The sequence below is a fragment of the Cervus canadensis genome, chromosome 4 (assembly GCF_019320065.1).
Source record: "Cervus canadensis isolate Bull #8, Minnesota chromosome 4, ASM1932006v1, whole genome shotgun sequence".
In the NCBI taxonomy this organism is placed as follows: domain Eukaryota; kingdom Metazoa; phylum Chordata; class Mammalia; order Artiodactyla; family Cervidae; genus Cervus; species Cervus canadensis.
The window spans coordinates 12,510,689-12,528,714 of NC_057389.1; the positions used below are offsets into that span (position 1 = coordinate 12,510,689).

General features: G+C 35.1%; 1 protein-coding gene across 4 annotated transcripts in view; it reads left to right on the forward strand.

Annotated features, from left to right (window-relative positions):
* CHD1 (chromodomain helicase DNA binding protein 1) overlaps positions 1 to 17,788 on the forward strand; it is a 75,986-nt gene extending 58,198 nt beyond the window's left edge. For 3 of the 4 annotated variants that reach the window (XM_043464577.1, XM_043464578.1, XM_043464576.1), the window contains 8 exons: positions 303 to 431; positions 875 to 1,138; positions 1,491 to 1,631; positions 3,455 to 3,633; positions 10,931 to 11,027; positions 12,553 to 12,604; positions 13,354 to 13,564; positions 14,978 to 17,788. In XM_043464577.1, coding sequence (XP_043320512.1) covers positions 303 to 431; positions 875 to 1,138; positions 1,491 to 1,631; positions 3,455 to 3,633; positions 10,931 to 11,027; positions 12,553 to 12,604; positions 13,354 to 13,564; positions 14,978 to 15,323 — 1,419 coding nt within the window. In that variant the 3' untranslated portion in view covers positions 15,324 to 17,788. The remainder of the gene's footprint in view (positions 1 to 302; positions 432 to 874; positions 1,139 to 1,490; positions 1,632 to 3,454; positions 3,634 to 10,930; positions 11,028 to 12,552; positions 12,605 to 13,353; positions 13,565 to 14,977) is intronic. The other variant, XM_043464580.1, reaches the window with a different exon arrangement.
* Positions 17,789 to 18,026: the final 238 nt, after the last annotated feature.

Sequence of the window (18,026 nt, forward strand, 5' to 3'; positions counted from 1 at the left end):
GTGAAATGCGGTGTTTTCTGAGAGGTCAAGCCTCCGTTACTGGAGACAGGGCAGTAAGTGGATTTGGAGACATTAGGCAGCTTAAGGAATAGGAAGTATTAAAGATCACCAAGCTTATTTATTGATTGTGCTCCACAAAAGAAGGAAAAAGGCAGTAAAAGAGAGGTAAGATTGGTGTAGCTTAGTACCAACAGACTAAGGATTGGGTAGGAGTGTCTATTCTTTTAGCTTAGTAGATTTAGTATTTAAGATTTTTTAATGGAATCTGTGGGGTTGGTGAGAATAAAAATAATTATTTTTAGGGAGGTTCAAAAAGGCGAAAAGCAAGAGGTAAGAAGAATAAAGCAATGAAGTCTATAAAAGTGAAAGAGGAAATAAAGAGTGATTCTTCTCCCTTGCCTTCAGAAAAGTCTGATGAAGATGATGATAAGGTAAGAATGTGTTTTAGAAAAGCAACCTGTTATATATAGAAAAGGGCACATGGCATGTTTTCAGTATGCTTTACATTTGAAATTTTAACTTAGGCTTAAAATTTTACTTTTAGATACTGAAGTCCTTTTTTATAGTTTGTTGTGTAGTCTCATTTATAGAATAGAAATCTACCATCCAGTAGAATATCATATGTCACTAAAGGGAGAGAGCAAAGGTCCTTCCTTTTCAAACATTTGCCATTTGAAGACATTGTCTCATTTTGTTACGAATTTTGAATGGGATTGGCTTATCTTAGTTTTTATTGCATGTATCATTACTAATGGGATTCTGGATTATTTCTCTCAGAATCCACATACATGCAATCAGTAGTCATGCAAAGAAAAGAAATTAGTCTTTGTCAAGATTTGGTTAGTAATACATTGGCCATACTTGCACTTTTCAGGATGAAATCACTTCTGTGAAACATCCAAACAAAAAAGTTAAAACAGAAAGAGACAGTGAAGAAAAAACTGAGCCAGATGTTTGTATAAAGAAGGAACCAGAAGAAAAGAGGGAAGCAAAAGAAAAGGAAAATAAAAGAGAACTTAAAAGGGAGATAAAAGAAAAAGAGGATAAGAAAGATATAAAGGAAAAGGATTTTAAAGAGAAAAGAGAAAACAAAGTAAAAGAAGCTATACAGAAAGAAAAAGACATAAAAGAAGAAAAGGTATGCAAATCATAATACAAAATTTAGAAAGTGACACAATTAGCATATTTACATTTTAGGAGAATAAACTGCCTGTCAGCCCAGTTAATCTCAATAACAGTTCTTTAAAAATACATATGCATATCTAGTAGAGTAGAAAACAGGTTTAAATCCTTTTTTAGATACCTTACCTAATAAGTAATATCATAGGATAGCTTTATTTTTGGTTTCCCCAAGTGGAGAAAAGATAAAATAATACGTCAAAATGTTAAATGTGAATGAACTTTATAGACTACAGTGAGAGTAAGTTGTCTTCTGGAGGTGTGATCACTTTTGCCTTTGTTGTTGTGTATTTGTTCTCTCTTTTCACCAGCTGAGTGAATCCAAGTCTGAAAGCAAGGAAAGATCTAAGAAATCCTCAGTGTCGGATGCTCCGGTCCATATCACCGCAAGTGGGGAACCAGTGCCCATAGCGGAAGAATCTGAAGAGCTGGATCAGAAGACATTCAGCATTGTAAGTAGTAAAGTTTCTGGTTATTGGAAAAATGCCTGTAACATTTGAGTTTATATTGATCTTTTAAAACTTTAAATTTACAAATGTATTTGAATTTGATAGTACTGCACTTCATAGTACTGGAGTTCTTACTTTTCTCTTGAACATGTCAGACAAGTTACAGGATGTTTTTACTTGCTCTTCCCTTTGTTTGAAATGGCTTACGCCTTCGTTTTCTTTAGGTATCTGCTCAAACATTATCCTTGTCTGAAATCTTATACAAGGTAGAAAGCTCCCTGCTGTGTCTTTTTTTTTTTTTAAATCATAGTTGTCACCATTTTAAACACTATGTCTTGTTTATTTGTTGGCTCTATTCTCCTACTGGAGTACAGGTTCCATAAAAGCAGGGTCTTCATTTTATTTACTGCTCTATTTTCTGGGTCTAGAACAATGCCTAGAATATAGTATGTGGTCACCCTACAAGGGGCTTCCCAAGTGGCGCAGTGGTAAAGAATCTGCCTGCCAGTGCAGGAGACACAAGAGATGCAGGTTCAATCCCTGGCTTGGAAACATCCCCTGAGAAAGGAAATGGCAACCCACTCCAGTATTCTTACCTGGATCCCAGGGACAGAGGAGCCTGGCTGGCTATAGCCTGCAGCATTGCAGAGTTGGATGCAACTGAGCATGCACCCACAGCAGAATATAAACTACCAAAATTGAACAAGAAATAGAAAATGTAGAGAACAAATATGAATAGCATAAAAATTAGATAAGAAATGTTTTCCCTTTTTTAAAAAGTCGGGCTTGGCTGAGTTCTAACTTTAACTAAAGAATATATAATTCCCAGTGTTTCCAGTGTTATTTAAATTATGCCTGACAAAAGATGGAAAGTTTCCCAACTGATGTGAAGAAATAGGTCGCTATAACAATAAAGTACTCAGAAACAAATTTTCACATATAAGGTAGACACCTGAAAGGCCCTTCCCAGCAGGGATGTGAGGATTTCTGTTTTTGTTTTTGTTTTTTTTTTCAAATAAATGGTGGCATTAGGTCAATTAAATACATCATCTGTAGTTGGCCCATCCTTGCACACCCAGAAGTAACCCTACTTGCTACTCATGGATGTAATTACTATAAAATTTAAAGTTGTTTTTGCATTTATATACAATAGAATTTTTCTGTAGTTTGATTTTTAGCAATATTTTTAGTCTGGTTTTGGTATAAGGTTAATAGTTTTTATTACATAAATTGGACTTTATTGAATGGTACAGATTTTGGTATGTTGTTCTTTTACTAGCATTCTAGTGATATATAGGCCAAGGAAAAAGATTGGTTTCTATCAAACACCCTGACGTCCCTGACTAGAGAGCAGCAAAATTCATCATTAGCTGCTTTGTTTTGTCCTAAGGAATTAGAAGGAGACAGTTTATACTTGTAGCTATATTGAAGTTATAGCTTTGCCAGTGTATTATATAGTTTCTTTTACATTTTATTCTGTATTAGAGCCAATATAGAATATTAAGTTATACTCTGAAATATTTTATCTTTTAACATTAAAACTGTTCAGAATGGTGTGCTACAGTGTAGAAAGTAACTTTTTTTTAAAAAGTAAGTAAAATCCAAGGCTTTTACTTACACAAAGATTGATTTTTAAATGATAATGGAAAACCTTGCTTTCTGAATAAAGTCTGAGGGGAAAACTCTTGACGTTTAAGAGCTGTGAGGTGCGGTTTAATACTCATTTCATGTTAGATTTACTCATGTAAAAGTGTCAGTGGAAGAAGTGGCTCTGTGTTGAATCCATGCCTTTAATGCGCAGTTCTGCTCTTCTTTTCCTGTTTCAGTGTAAAGAGAGGATGAGGCCGGTCAAAGCAGCACTGAAGCAGCTTGATAGGCCTGAGAGAGGCCTTTCAGAAAGAGAACAGCTAGAACATACTAGACAGTGCTTGATAAAAATCGGAGATCATATCACAGAATGTCTGAAAGAGTATACAAATCCTGAACAAATCAAGCAGTGGAGAAAGTAAGTGATGTATTTTTCAGGACGTGTTAAATTTGTAATTGTGTAACTGTTTGTCTCTTACTTGTGTCTAGGGCTTCCCTGATAGCTCAGCTGGTAAAGAATGCGCCTGCAACGCAGGAGACCCTGGTTCGATTCCTGGGTCAGGAAAATCTGCTAGGGAAGGGATAGGCTACCCACTTCAGTATTCTTGGGCTTCCCTTGTGACTCAGCTGGTTAAGAATCCTCCTGTAATGTGGGAGGCCTGAGTTCGATCCCTGGGTCAGGAAGACACCCTGGAGAAGGGAAAGGCTACTCACTCCAGTATTCTGGACTGGAGAATTCCAAAGAGTCAGACATGAGTGAGCAATTTCACTTCACTGTTTATCTCTTGTATTTCAGTTTCTTTTTTACCTCCTGAAGTTTAGGTTACAGAATGTGTACGGGGGAGGCTGATTGTTTTCATTTTTTTCCTTTAAAACGTTTTATAAATAAGTGATCCTTAATTATGCATAATGATAAACCACAGGTGGCATCTCTGCCTTTAGATAAATAGTGAAAGGTGTTTCATTAACATTCAGATTGCATTTTATTCTTAAAAATTTCCCAATTTACCAAATTATTCTCAGTAATATCTTCAACTGTTGGTGTGCCAGTGTGTTACATAAATTTAGCAGTTCATCTTCTCAATATGACTATAAAGCCTTGTAAAAATAAATCAATTTTTATTACATTCCTCAAGCAATGTAAAATGCAGACTCTATTTTCCCCTTCATTTTAGAAGTAATAGCAACACATTTGATCTTAAAATTGTAAATCTGAACTGTGAAATGATGTGATAAGTGATACTATAATGTGGTAAGTGGTAATAATCACTTAATGATTACCAAATGCAGGTCACTGTTAAGCCAGACTACTAGACAGGCTAGGAAAACAATAAAATGAGCATAAACTAGTTATTGACAACTGTTTACTAACCTACTGATTTCTTTGCTATGTGCAGTGCAGCTGCATATCAAAACAAAACACTTTATTGCACATTTCTGCAGGAGACATGATGATTACACTAAATTAAAAAAAAAAGAAAACAACTATCCTTATCCCCATCTTAAACTCAACCAGGACTCATTTCAGAAAGAGGACATAGGAAGTTGATCATGATCACTAGGCTTTTGTAAATAAGTGAGGCTGAGCTCATGTCTAAAGAAACTGAAGCCTTGCGTGGACGGTAAGGAGAGTCTAAAGCCATGTGCCTGTCATGACATGGAATGATCACCGAGACTGGCATCACACGACATGCATACTTAGTTGCAACTTGCCTAATTTTTGACTTTATGACCTTGAACAGTTACCACTATGTATGAGCCCCCCAGTATTATCACCTGCAAAATGTTAAGACTGCATATTTTTCAGTTGTTGAAGAAAAATGAAAGATTTTTATGAAAAGTGTGTGTGTCTTAGTTGCTCACTCATGTCTGACTGTTTGCAACCCCATGGACTGTGTCCTTCCAGGCTCCTCTGCGCATGGAATTCTGCAGGCAAGAATACTGTAGTGGGTAGCCTATCCCTTCCCAGGGGTCTTCCCGACCCAGGTATAGAACTCAGGTCTTCTGCATTTCATACAGATTCTTTACCACATGAGCTACCAGGGAAGCCCTTTTATGAGGAATGAGAGGCAATAATTCTCAAGTACTATATTCATAGTGTCTAGTTTAATAGTTTATTTATGGTTGGAATATATATACTGGAGCTTAATGCTTTCCTAAATACCATAAAAGAGAATTATTCCATTTTTTCAAACTCTTATCTACTCATACAGTGACCTCTAAAGTACAGAACTACAGGATAGGAATACAGTAGGAGTTCAACTATATATACCAGGATTAAGTGAGAATACAGCCACATTCTCTGTCTTTTCATATTTAAGAGCCAAAGTTAAATTTTCTGTGTCATTGATTCCTGAACATATTCTTGATTGTTTGAGATAAAATTAGAAAATAAAAGAAATGCAGTGAGTTATCTTTAAAGCTGAATTTAATTAAAGGATTACATTAAAATTATTCCCCACCTTTAGTGTAAAAGGAGCTTAGTTTCTCTCTGAAAATACTTGTGTACTACATACCAGTTTGTAAACCTTCATGTAATTAGAGTTTAGATTTTTGAGTTTATGAAGAAGGCAGAGTATCGATTTTACTGGCTTTTTAGATTAGAAGTGTGCAGCATCTTGTTGAAATTACATGTTGACTAATACAAGTGGTTACTTCAGGTTTAGTTACTAGGAAAGGGGGAGGAAAAAACCTCTAAAAGAAGAGAGACCAAATAGCCAAGAGACGTTTGTGTTCGCCCTTAACTTTCAAGGTTTTATTCGTCTTTCTACATAGCTGGGAACTTACCTTTTTTTTCCCTCCCACTCTCATCTACCTTGATTTCATATTCCTTGGTATTTATTCCTGCTGCCACTGTCTCTGATTATATCAGATTCCTTTAAATGGTAAAGGAGAACAGAAAGACCCTAACTGAGGAATATTTCAAGAGCAAATTAGTTTTTACTCAGTGCTGTCTTGGAGAAAAATTGGGGGAAAATGTAGAAGCAAGGGTAAGAGTCCCTTGTGTTAAAGGTTGAGCTTCTGATCACCCGACCCTACCCCTACTCTACCCCATAGAACACAGCTATGGTTTCTGATTCTACGAAAGGAAGAACGGTTAAGACCTTTCCTGCAGTTATGGAGAATTGATCCGTGATTATACAGCAGTTGACTTTAAGCAAATTTTTATAGTAACCGTAATTTTATAACCTGCTTTATTTCTTGCTTATGGATGTTTATATACAAGTATTTTGGCTTGTATATAAACATGAGTCGTTGATGAGGAAATGTGACACTAGTTTTTTATTTAAAAATCACTTGTAATCTAGTGATAAGCATAATAATGTGTTTCACTTGTACTTTCCTATGCATCGTTCTAAGATCGCTCTAAAAATGCTCTGTTTAGGAAGTCTTAACAGTTATTAGTTCCACTTTACAGAAGAAAAAAAACTGGACTCAGGTAAACAACCTTGTAGGGCCAGGACCTGGGGGATGGCAAAGGAGGCAGGTAGCGCACGAACTTTAACAAGGCACTCACGCTGCACTAGTTCCAGGTCTGGAGTTGTGCCCAAGATCACACAGTTTAGCAGGTGATATAATTGGGACCAGAATCTGATTTCAACTAGATTTTTTTCTATGGAAAAGGTATTTTTAAAGAGAAATTACTAACAAAAACACAGTTTATTAATTCCCTACCTCTTTACTCTTTTAATGGTGATAGTCTATAAATTCATTTAAGGACTAGTTGAATTTTCTCAGCTTCTGTGGATTTCACTTCACTTGGGTATTATTTAATTTTCTAAGTTTGTCCCTGTGATGGACAGGGAAGCCTGGTGTGCTGCAGTTCTTGGGGTCGCAAAGAGTCAGACACTACCGGGCGACCAAACTGAACTGAACTGAAGTTTGCTTATAAATTTTATTTCAAGGTTAATGTCATACCTATAGTGAACACTTTAACATCTTCTGATGACCATTTCCCTAACACTTTATTCTTAAAAATTTAAAGACATGCTGATACTTGTGGGGAGGGGGGCACATAAAGACATGCTGTTTCTTTTTAGCTTTTTGTTGTAATAAACAACAAAGTGAAAACTAGAATGTACTCATTATCTTTAACGAATAACTCAAGTACTTTATACATTAATAGAACCCAATAACATTAGTCACAATTTTAATTTCATGTATTTTTAAACAAGACAAAACTTGCATTTTACTTTATTAAAGTACAGTTGACTTCCACTGTTAGTTTCAGGTATACAACGTCATGATTCGGTAGTTGTATAGATTACGTACCGTACAGAGTTTTACACTATTGACTCTTCCTGGTGCTGTATGTTACATCCCAGTGATGTGTTATTTTGTAACTGGTAGTTTGTACTTCTTAATGCCCTTGACCTGTCTCGCTCGGACATCTGTGCACGTGCCCTCTGACAGCCACTAGTTTGTTCTCTGTGAGCCTGTTTCTGTTGTATGTTCTACCGGGTCCATCCATGTTGTCCCAAATGGCAAGGTTGTGTTCCTTTTTAGGTCTGCGTAATATTTCTTTGTGTGTGTGTGTGTGCGAGAGAATTCCACTTCTTTATCCATTCATCCATCTATGGATGGACACTTAGGTTGCTTCTATGTCTTGGCTTTTGTAAAATAATGGTGCAGTGAACATGGTGGTGCATATATCTTTCTGAATTAGTGTTTTCATTTCCTTCAGAGAAGTACAGAGGAGTGGAATTGTTGGATCATAAGGTAGTTCTATTTTTAATTTTTTGAGGAACTTACATGCTATTTTCCATAGTGACCATACCAATGTATATTCCCAGCAACAGTGCATGAGGGTTCCATTTCCTCCACATCCTGGCCAACACTTATTTTTCCTTTTTTATAATAGCTGTTAGGTGTGAAGTGATATATCTTGTTTTGGCTCTGATTTGCATTTCCTTGATGATTAGTGATATTGAGCATCTTTTCATGTACCTGTCAGCCATCTGTATGTCTTCTTTAGAAAAATACTCAGGTTCTCCACCCATTTTTTTCTCAGTTGCTTTTTTTGATATTTTAATTTCAAAAGAAGCTGTTTTAGTTTAATGTCAAATAATGAATAACAATGGGATTTGGCTAATTAATATATAAATTACAAAGATTTTAATATATTTAGTATTGAAGTTGTTGAATGATTTGATTTCCCCAACCACTATCTGATAGCTTTAATGACTTGATATTAGCTATTCCTTCTTTCTTTCATTTCATTGATAATTGATTACAGAGAATAGTACTGTCTAAAGAATGTTTCAAATAAAAAAACTAAGTAATATTAACTCTACTTATTGATATGCATGAAGTGTTTAGGGGGAGATACATTAATACCTATACTTTTTCTTTGAAATGCAAACTGAAATTAGAGAGACAGAGGGATGGCTATATGGAATGATATGGGATAAAGTAGGCAGAGTAAAATGCTAATAAGAGAATCTAGGTGTTAAGTATATGGGTGATCATTGTAAAGTTCTTTTGTATCTTTGATGTATGAAAACTTTCATGATGTTGAAAAATTAACAAAATAATTATGCATGTGTATTATGAAAATGTTCCATTAGTTTAAATTAGCCTGCTAATATTAGTCTTGATAACTTGATAAGCCTTGTTAATATGCTGCATATTTTACTTAAGTAGCCAAAATTTACAGGCTATATGAAGTATTACTAGAGAAACAAATCTTGAGAATATTACACATATATATGCACATTAAATATAAGGGTTTGAGTGACTGCTCTTTAAACTACAATACACTTTTACAGTTTTTGTAAAATTATAAACCCAAATATTGATGAAGAATAGGTCCATCTTATACTGCAGTTAAGCAAATAGCCGTCACAGACTAAGAAAGAAAAGAAAGCACTTGAGAGGGCCACAGCTGACGTAGCGACACTGGGAAGAGCTCTTGTGGGAATCACAGGTATCCGCCTCTGTGCGCACATGCTGGGGTGACTTTATAGCTGTTGCATGACCCACAGTCTTCTGATTTCCAAAACTTACTATCACCTAGCAGTTTAGTAGTTTACTAGCTAGCAGCTCTTCACACATATCTGTGTTCAAAATCAGAAGGCTGGGGATGTTTGATCTTAGTGAAAAAACAATTAGGAACATTGTCTTCTGGCCTTACCTAGTCACTTAGTCTCATTACCCCATTTGTTTATTTTAAAAATTCTCTGCTACATTTGACTGCCTACCTGAAGGATGGTTACAGGTTAGGTACTTTATGCAGTTATCTCATTCAAGACTTTGTAACAGTGTATGTTTTGTAGTCCTGGGCAATTGATGCCTGGTAGTTGAGAGAAATATGTCTTGGCTATTAAGAAATCCCCAAATTAAGTGCTTTTGTTATATAATTTTATTTCTCCCATATAAAGGAATGAGAAAAGTTATTTTCTAGCTAAGGATTTTTGCTTTTTTAGACTTTCTTTCTTCTGTTAGTATCACTGAGAGATGACTTTCATTTGGGAAGTCATTATTCGCACACACAGGGTTTTACTATTTTTAAAACATCACATAAATCTGGACTTGTGCCTCAGTGGTAAAGAATCCACCTGCCAGTGCAGGAGACATGCGTTCAGTCCCTGACCCAGGAAGATCCAGCATGCCTCGGTGCAGCTCAGCCCGTGCTCCACAGTTGGTGAGCCTGTGCTCCAGAGCCCGAGAACCGCAGCTCGGGAGCCTGTGTGCCACAGCTGCCAAAGCCTGCACACCTAGGGCCCGTGGCTCTGCGACAAGAGAACCCGCTGCACCGGGGAGCCCACACGTCACAGCTAAAGACTAGCCCCCATTCACCGTAACTAGAGAAAAGCCCACGTAGCAACAAGGATCCAGCACAGCCAAAAAAAAAAAAAATCCCTTAAAATCTGTTGCTTGAACTCAGTAAAGATATTGATGTTGGGTAGTCCACTAAACCTTCATCATTGGCTATTTAGTAATTTCTTTACTCTGTTTATGTAAGCAAGATTCAAAATCTTTAACGTACCTACTGGAAAGCTAGAGGGTCAAGAAAAATTGTAAATATATGAAATTATTACTATTATAGTGATGGCAGACAGACTTCAACTCACGTGTCACTGATTAGCAGTGGCTCTGAAGAAGCTGTGTTGGGACGAATCCAAAGACTGCCTCTGAACTTGTGAAGGACTACCATGGTCAATTACTAATCCTAATCCCAGCATTGGGATGAGAAGAGAGGCGTAAACATGGAATACTGTCCTGGGCTTACAGAGTCTGGTCACGTTACTCTTATGACATTACATTATATCACAGTTATAAAATGACAGTAGCCTTTTAATGCATTATTCAGGACTTCTCTTTCACAAACTTAATCCATGTTTTCTGATGATATTTTACTTGAACTACTAACGTAGTTTATTCCTTTTATATCTAATCTGAACCATAATATGAATCCCGTCCTGATTTGTAAGTTTACTTCTCTTTGGTTTCAAATTAGGATTGATTACTACTTTTCAAATCTGAAGTTTATAAAATGAAGGAATTTAGAAGAGAAGTAAAAGTTAACACTGTCTAGTTTTATTGGGAATCTTATCCACTTATGGAGGTTTTTTTTTCTTTTTTAATGCTAGAAATAACATCCTGAGACTTTGTTCCAGAAAGGGCTAAGATGTGTGTGTTTCTGTGTATACTAAAGGGATTTCGTTAAAAACTAAGTATTTTCCACCAGACTCATTTGCCTTTTATTCTTCTAGAAACCTGTGGATTTTTGTATCTAAGTTTACTGAGTTCGATGCAAGAAAATTACATAAATTATATAAGCATGCTATTAAAAAACGGCAGGAATCTCAGGTAAGTAAATGCATCATTTTTCTTTATGTTATTAAAACAGATATTCTTCTTTATATAAGAATTCAGCTAATAAATGTAGAAGGAATAAGGGAAATAGAAAATCTCTATTAAAGTATTAATACCACAGTAAAAATTGTTGCAGGTAAGATCCTCCAAGGAAAGCTAAAATTAGTGGGCAAGAAAACAAGACACTAGCATAGTCTGAAAGTATCTCCTCCAAGATCTTTATTGATTCAGTTCAGTTCAGTTCAGTCGCTCAGTCGTGTCCAACTCTTTGTGACCCTATGAATCACAGCACGCCAGGCCTCCCTGTCCATCACCAACTCCCAGAGTCTGCCCAAACCCATGTTCATCAAGTCGGTGATGCCATCCAGCCATGTCATCCTCTGTCGTCCCCTTCTCCTCCTGCCCCCAATCCCTCCCAGCATCAGGGTCTTTTCCAGTGAGTTAACTCTTCGCATGAGATGGCCAAACTATTGGAGTTTCAGCTTCAGCGTCAGTCCTTCCAGTGAACACCAAGGACTGATCTCCTTTAGGATGGACTGGTTGGATCTCCTTGCAGTATTACAAAGAGAAAAATCATAGCTTTGTAGAGGAGAAACCTGCCTTCGCCGCCTTAAACAAGCCGTTAAGATTAATGTCACCAGTGATAAGACATATTGACATCATGAACCCCCTGTACTGTGTACTGAAAAGGTATATCACTTTGTGGAATTCTTGGCAAAAAGGAATCACACGTCAAACCATGAGAAAATATCAAATAAACCCCAGTTGAGAAATATTCTATAATTGTCTAGTACTCATCAAGTGTCAGGGTCTTGGAAGACAAGAAAAACTGTCCCAGATTGGAGGAGCACCTGAGCCCAGATTGGATTCTGGAGAAGATGAACCTCAGTGGGAAACGAGAAATCTGGATAAAGTCTGTGGTTCAGTTAAGAGTGTTATACTAAAATATAAATTTTTAGGTTTGATTAGTATACTGTGCTTCTATAAGAAACATTAACATTAGGAGAAACTGGTGAAAAGCATGTGGGAACCCTCAGTACTATTTCTGCAGCTTTTCTCTCAAGTCTAAAATTACTTCAGTTTTTTAAAAAAGAGGTCATGGGACCCATAGTTTCTGCTTTTAAAAAATAACAGCATCAAAACATGTATATTATCTAGGGTGAAACAGATCACTAGCCCAGGCTGGATGCATGAGACAAGTGCTTGGGGCTGGTGCACTGGGAAGCCCCAGAGGAATCGGGTGGAGAGGGAGGTGGTGGGGGGGGGGGTCGGAATGGGGAACACATGTAAATCCATGGCTGATTCATGTCAATGTATGACAAAAACCACTACAATATTGTAAAGTAATTAGCCTCCAACTAATAAAAATAAATGAAAAGAAAAAAAAATATCTGCTCATGTTACATTTATACATTCTAATAGGGGAGAACTTCTTTTAGTATCAGGATTTTCTTTTTCATGTTTTACAACATTGTTTGAAGCCACTTAAAAGATTCTTACACATGTGTATTTATTTTAGCAAAATAATGACCAGAATAGCAACTTGAATACTCAAGTGACTAGAAATCCAGGTAAGTCAGTCTTGTTAATTGTTTTGGAAAGTCAGTTTGAAAACTGACTTTTTTTTTTTTGCTGGGAGGGTGAGGTGTTTTAGATGATATATGCCCATATTAAATGTAGTATCTTAATAATCCTTTTCAGCTTATTAACTTTTCATAAATCACTAGTACCAGTTTCTAGAAATTATAGAATTGTTGAGCATATTTTTAAAAAATTATTTGGAATATTAACAGATTAGTTAATATTAATAGATTAATTATATTAATCTAATTAATTGAATAATTGTTCTGTGCAAGAGTCATAAACGTATAGTCTGAGAAGGAAATGGACCTTACATTTTTCATTGTGATTCTTCACATTTCAGATTAAAGTAAACCTATTCATAAGCCTTAGTATGGCTTTTTATAAACTATTTTCTAAGGGCTTGAACTGCTTGTATTTGGGAACTAGACAGTCAAGAATCCGCCTGCAGTACAGGAGACTCAGGTTCAATCCGTGTTGGGAAGATCCCCTGGAGAAGGGAATGGCTACCCACTCCAGTATCCTGGCCTGGAGAATCCCATGGACAGAGGAGTCTGGTTGGCCGCAGTCCATGGGGTCTCAAAGAGTTGGACAGGAGTGAGTGACTAACACTTTGACTTTCTCACTTTTGTTGGTTGGAGCTGAAACAGGAGTTCTTATAATCTAGCAGTTAAATTACTTTTGTTTATCATGTATTTTTTTAAGTCATTAACGGAAGTTGGGCACTTTTATCTAACAGATGTGGAAAGATTAAAAGAGAATACAAATCATGATGACAGCAGCAGGGACAGTTACTCATCTGACAGACACGTATCTCAGTATCATGACCATCATAAAGACCGACATCAGGGAGATTCGCACAAGAAGGGTGACTCTAGAAAAAGACCTTATTCTTCTTTTAGTAACGGTAAAGAGCATCGTGATTGGGATCACTACAAGCAAGACAGCAGGTAAACTTGACAGTTTTAAAATTTTGCATATTGATGTCTTTATTTGTTGTGTTTGACTTTATTGACCAATTCAGTTTTCAGGTAATCAAAACACGTCTGATGTAAAATAAAGGTTAAATAAGAAAAAATGGGTTTTTAATTATAAATTTAAGGTCAGAGTATACAGTAAGAAAATATTTAGTGTAGGGAGTTCTGTAGTCATGGGATTCATTGTTGGTTTGGAGAATATCGGCTAAAATACTTTTCAAAATATAGTGAGGTAAAATAAAAGACTGGTGAACTGTGGCTGAAGTGTGATGGTGAATTCTACGTTCCATTGCATTAAAAAAAAAACTAATTTTTGTTTGAATAATTATGTGAAAACAACTCATTGAGGTTAAATTTAATCAAAGCAATCTGAAGAGAGTCCTGAAATCACGAAGTTTTCTCCAGTTACTGTTATTTTGAAGTCTTAAGTAGTAAACACTAGAATATAATAACAATACATTTTACTCCTGTTGATAAGGGAATATTTTCATTTAATAAGCCAAATAAAAATACCCAGAAGAGTAAAAGATCAGAAATTAAGAAATTAAAAGGTTTGTTTTTATTTTAGTTGTGCTCACTGAAATTTCTTCTGAGAAGCACGGCCACATTATAAACTTAGAAAGACACAGCGAGAAAGAAAAGCCATATTTGTAGTGGTAAATGTTTATAATTTCACAGACTTGCATAACAGTTTATATTGCTTATAATAAGGACCTTTTGTGAACAAAAAACCATTAAGTCATGTTTGGTGTATTTTATTTGAAAAGGCAAACATCTTAGAAATTACTTTTCATTAAACTTCCATAGATTTTTAGCAGACTGCCACACATTTATGTGTGGAGTAAATTTCACTGTGATTTATATATCAAATCTTCCTATATAGATAATCAGATAAAGGAAGCTTTTAATAGGCATCACCAACCAGTAAAAGTTCTCTTTCATAAATATATATATCATAGACTATTTTAGAGATTTTTATTTATTTTACCTGCTGCAGACTCAAAAGGCTCTGATTTCAAGGGTATTTTAGATGGATATAGTTATCTTAATTCTAATTAATTAATTCCAATAAGGATGCATTAATGCAAATGATGCATAGAAGAAAAAGTAGTAAACACTCTTAAATGGCCATGTGAAGTTAAATGCCATCTGAAGTGCTTTGTATGGTTTCACTTTAGTTTTATGAATGGAATAGTTTTTCCAAAGACATGCAGAGATAATTTTTCAGTGATTTTTAATGAACTCACTTAGGAAATTTTGTGATGAAACACTGAATTTGTATACAATTAGAAGTATGCATTATTTTTGTTTCATTTTTAATAAGATTTATTTGGAAACATTTCATTAGCATTGCTAATTTAAAATTCCTAATTTCTCTTTTATTAGATATTACAGTGATAGAGAGAAACACAGAAAACTGGATGATCACAGGAGTAGAGACCACAGATCAAATTTGGAAGGAAGTTTAAAAGACAGAACTCATTCTGATCATCGTTCTCATTCAGATCACCGGTTACATTCAGACCATCGATCAGGTTCTGAATATACACACCATAAATCTTCCAGGGATTACAGGTATCACTCGGATTGGCAGATGGACCACAGAGCTCCCAGCAGCGGCCCCCGATCTCCACTAGACCAGAGGTCTCCTTATGGCTCCAGGTCCCCGTTTGAGCACTCAGCTGAACACAGAAGTACACCTGAGCATGCCTGGAGCAGTCGGAAGACATAACAAGAACTGATGCTGTCTTTCTGGACTTTTCTTTCAGCCATATATCATAAACCAACACAGTGATTGCCTTACATGACTTGAAAGAGATAAACAGATCTTCTGTCAGTAGCAGTATTGTTACTTCTTTCCAGGATGCAAGGTCTATTATCCCAACAGAAGAGAAAATATTTTTATATTTAAGGATTATGCTGCACTGTACTACAAATATTGTAGTACTATTTTTTTTTCTTTTTTAAAGAAATGGAAAATGTTTACTATTACAGGGACCTCAACACTGCCCTTCCATGTAGGCTGGATAAAACTGTTTTTAAGTCAGTGATTTTAGACTGACGTCCATTTAAATTATGTTTGTATATGAACTTTACTCTTACCTGTGATCATGTTTCAGGAAGGAATGAAAGAGAGTTCTTTTCTTAATAAAGAAAACACACTCAAGGACTTTATTCACTTTCCAAAGCTACTTGTTTACATTGTACACTGCGACCACCTTGCCGCTTTTCATCACAAGCTTGAATATTTAAATTCTGTACTTATATCTGTAAAATAGCCAGGAATTTCCTGTTTGTGATCTATTATTATGCCTTTTTACACACACACAATGACTGTAAATTATTGTAAATGAATTAAATGAGCTTTCCTTACTTCCTTCCCCTTCTCAGGCTTTTTTTGACTGTTCCTTTCCCTACCAACTCAGGCCTTCTTATTGTTTAAATATATATATATATATATATATATATATATCAGTGTAATAACACTTTTTAATGATTTGTCTTGATGGAATCATTGTTTAGAATGTAAAAAATGGGGAAAGGGGCCACTTACTTCCATTACAGTCCTTTTTATATTGACTGTTTTATTAGATACATGTTATTTCTTTCCTTTGCCCTTTTTTAGTCAATATTGTGTAACAGAATGGTGAGATGATCTGTAAAATCTAAACTGCATGCTCTGGAAACATTTGTTTCAGATGCATTTGGTTTAAAAGGGTAGGTCTATGAACACTTTCAGAATCCAAAAGGCCAAAAGTTATTGTAAATCCATTTGTTTTCCTTTTCATGTGGGCAATAATGTCAAATGTGCTATGCAGCCAGGTAACATTTTAGATAAACTTGATTGACTTTTAATAAAAACTGTTACAATGCACACTGATTGTATATAAAAACCTTATATATGACAAATTAAATTTAAGAAAAAGGATATGTGGGCTCCTGTAATTTTCTGCTGCATTCTTATTCCCTCAAGCACCTAACTTTTTTTTTTTTTTAAGTAGTAACATTTAGTTTCCAGAAAAGAGTATTTTGGTAAGCAGTTGAACATTGTTAATTTGTGGCACTACAATTAAAAATCTATTTTGAAGAATATATGAATATATGAAGTAAAATTTAGATAATAGAAATCTTTGCTGGACTCTTGATTTTTGCAGATATTATTTTAGAATGCCTTATATTTATTTACAGATTTTTTTTTATTTTGTTATATTCAGTGGGAATTTTTTAATCTTGTGGCATACACTCTTGGATGTGTGCTGTGATATAACACATTTGAACCTTAACTTTGACAAATATAAGTATATTGATATATTCCTACAGTATTCTTAAATGTGTCTATACATTAGCTGTGGGAGTGATGTACAGATATTTGTCTATAGATATATTTTTAATATTTTCCTTTTATCCAGTTAGGTCTAAAATTTACACTATGTGTACTAAACAGAGCTTCTATATCCCCCCAACCCTTTTTTAACGGCAGTGATTCCTGTTTAGATAGTTATCTTGAATGTCATTTCCTGGTATGTCAGATAACTTGTGGAATAACTCAATTTTTATAAAAGTGATAAAACAATGCTGGTATACATTTTTGTAAGAGTTATCATTTTTTCCACTATTAGTATAAGTGATTACTTTATTCCACAATATAACATTTAATAAAAAAAATTGTAATGCTTATTAAAGTCATAATATTAATACAGCTAACAGATCAGGGTTGACATTTCCATTCATCACTTTGTAGCTGGGACATTCGCATTATATCCTATTGTGAAAATTTCATAACTCAATACTACATTTTTGAGACAAATGGAATGGACTCAACTTTCTTAACAGTGCTGTGTTTAGTTGAATACTTCAGGCAACTAATCAGCTGAGTTGAATGAAAAATCTACAACTGTATGTAACATTTATTAATTGATGGCAAATATGTTCATTATTTGTAAGAATCAACAATTACGTAGAAAGGGAACAAGCCATACATTTTTAAAGACAAAATGGAGAAAAACATGAGTACATAGGTATGACAGGAAACATTCTCTAAAAATATGCTTAATTTTTGTCTTTTTACATGCTCATTCTGATTTGCCATTTTTATCCATTTGTGTTTAATTTTTTAAGAATGAGGTTATGCATAGTACTGTACTAATTAACCCTCCATCTTAAAAATATACAATAAATGATTCTTATTAAAAGCAATGGTCTGCGTATAAAGAAAATATTCTTTATTTAGGGTATGTTAGAAGATAATTTTCAGACTGGAAAGCTGTGAAAAACGAGTGTGAATGATTGTTTGTTAATTTCAGAGTGAGTGGGTTAGTAAAGTGAGGGCCTTTGAAGCTGCATGAAATGTAGACTACATATGTAATTTCTCTTGAGATCTGTCTTTGAGGTTAAATAATGGAAGGTTTGTGTAGATTATATGTTGGTTTACCCA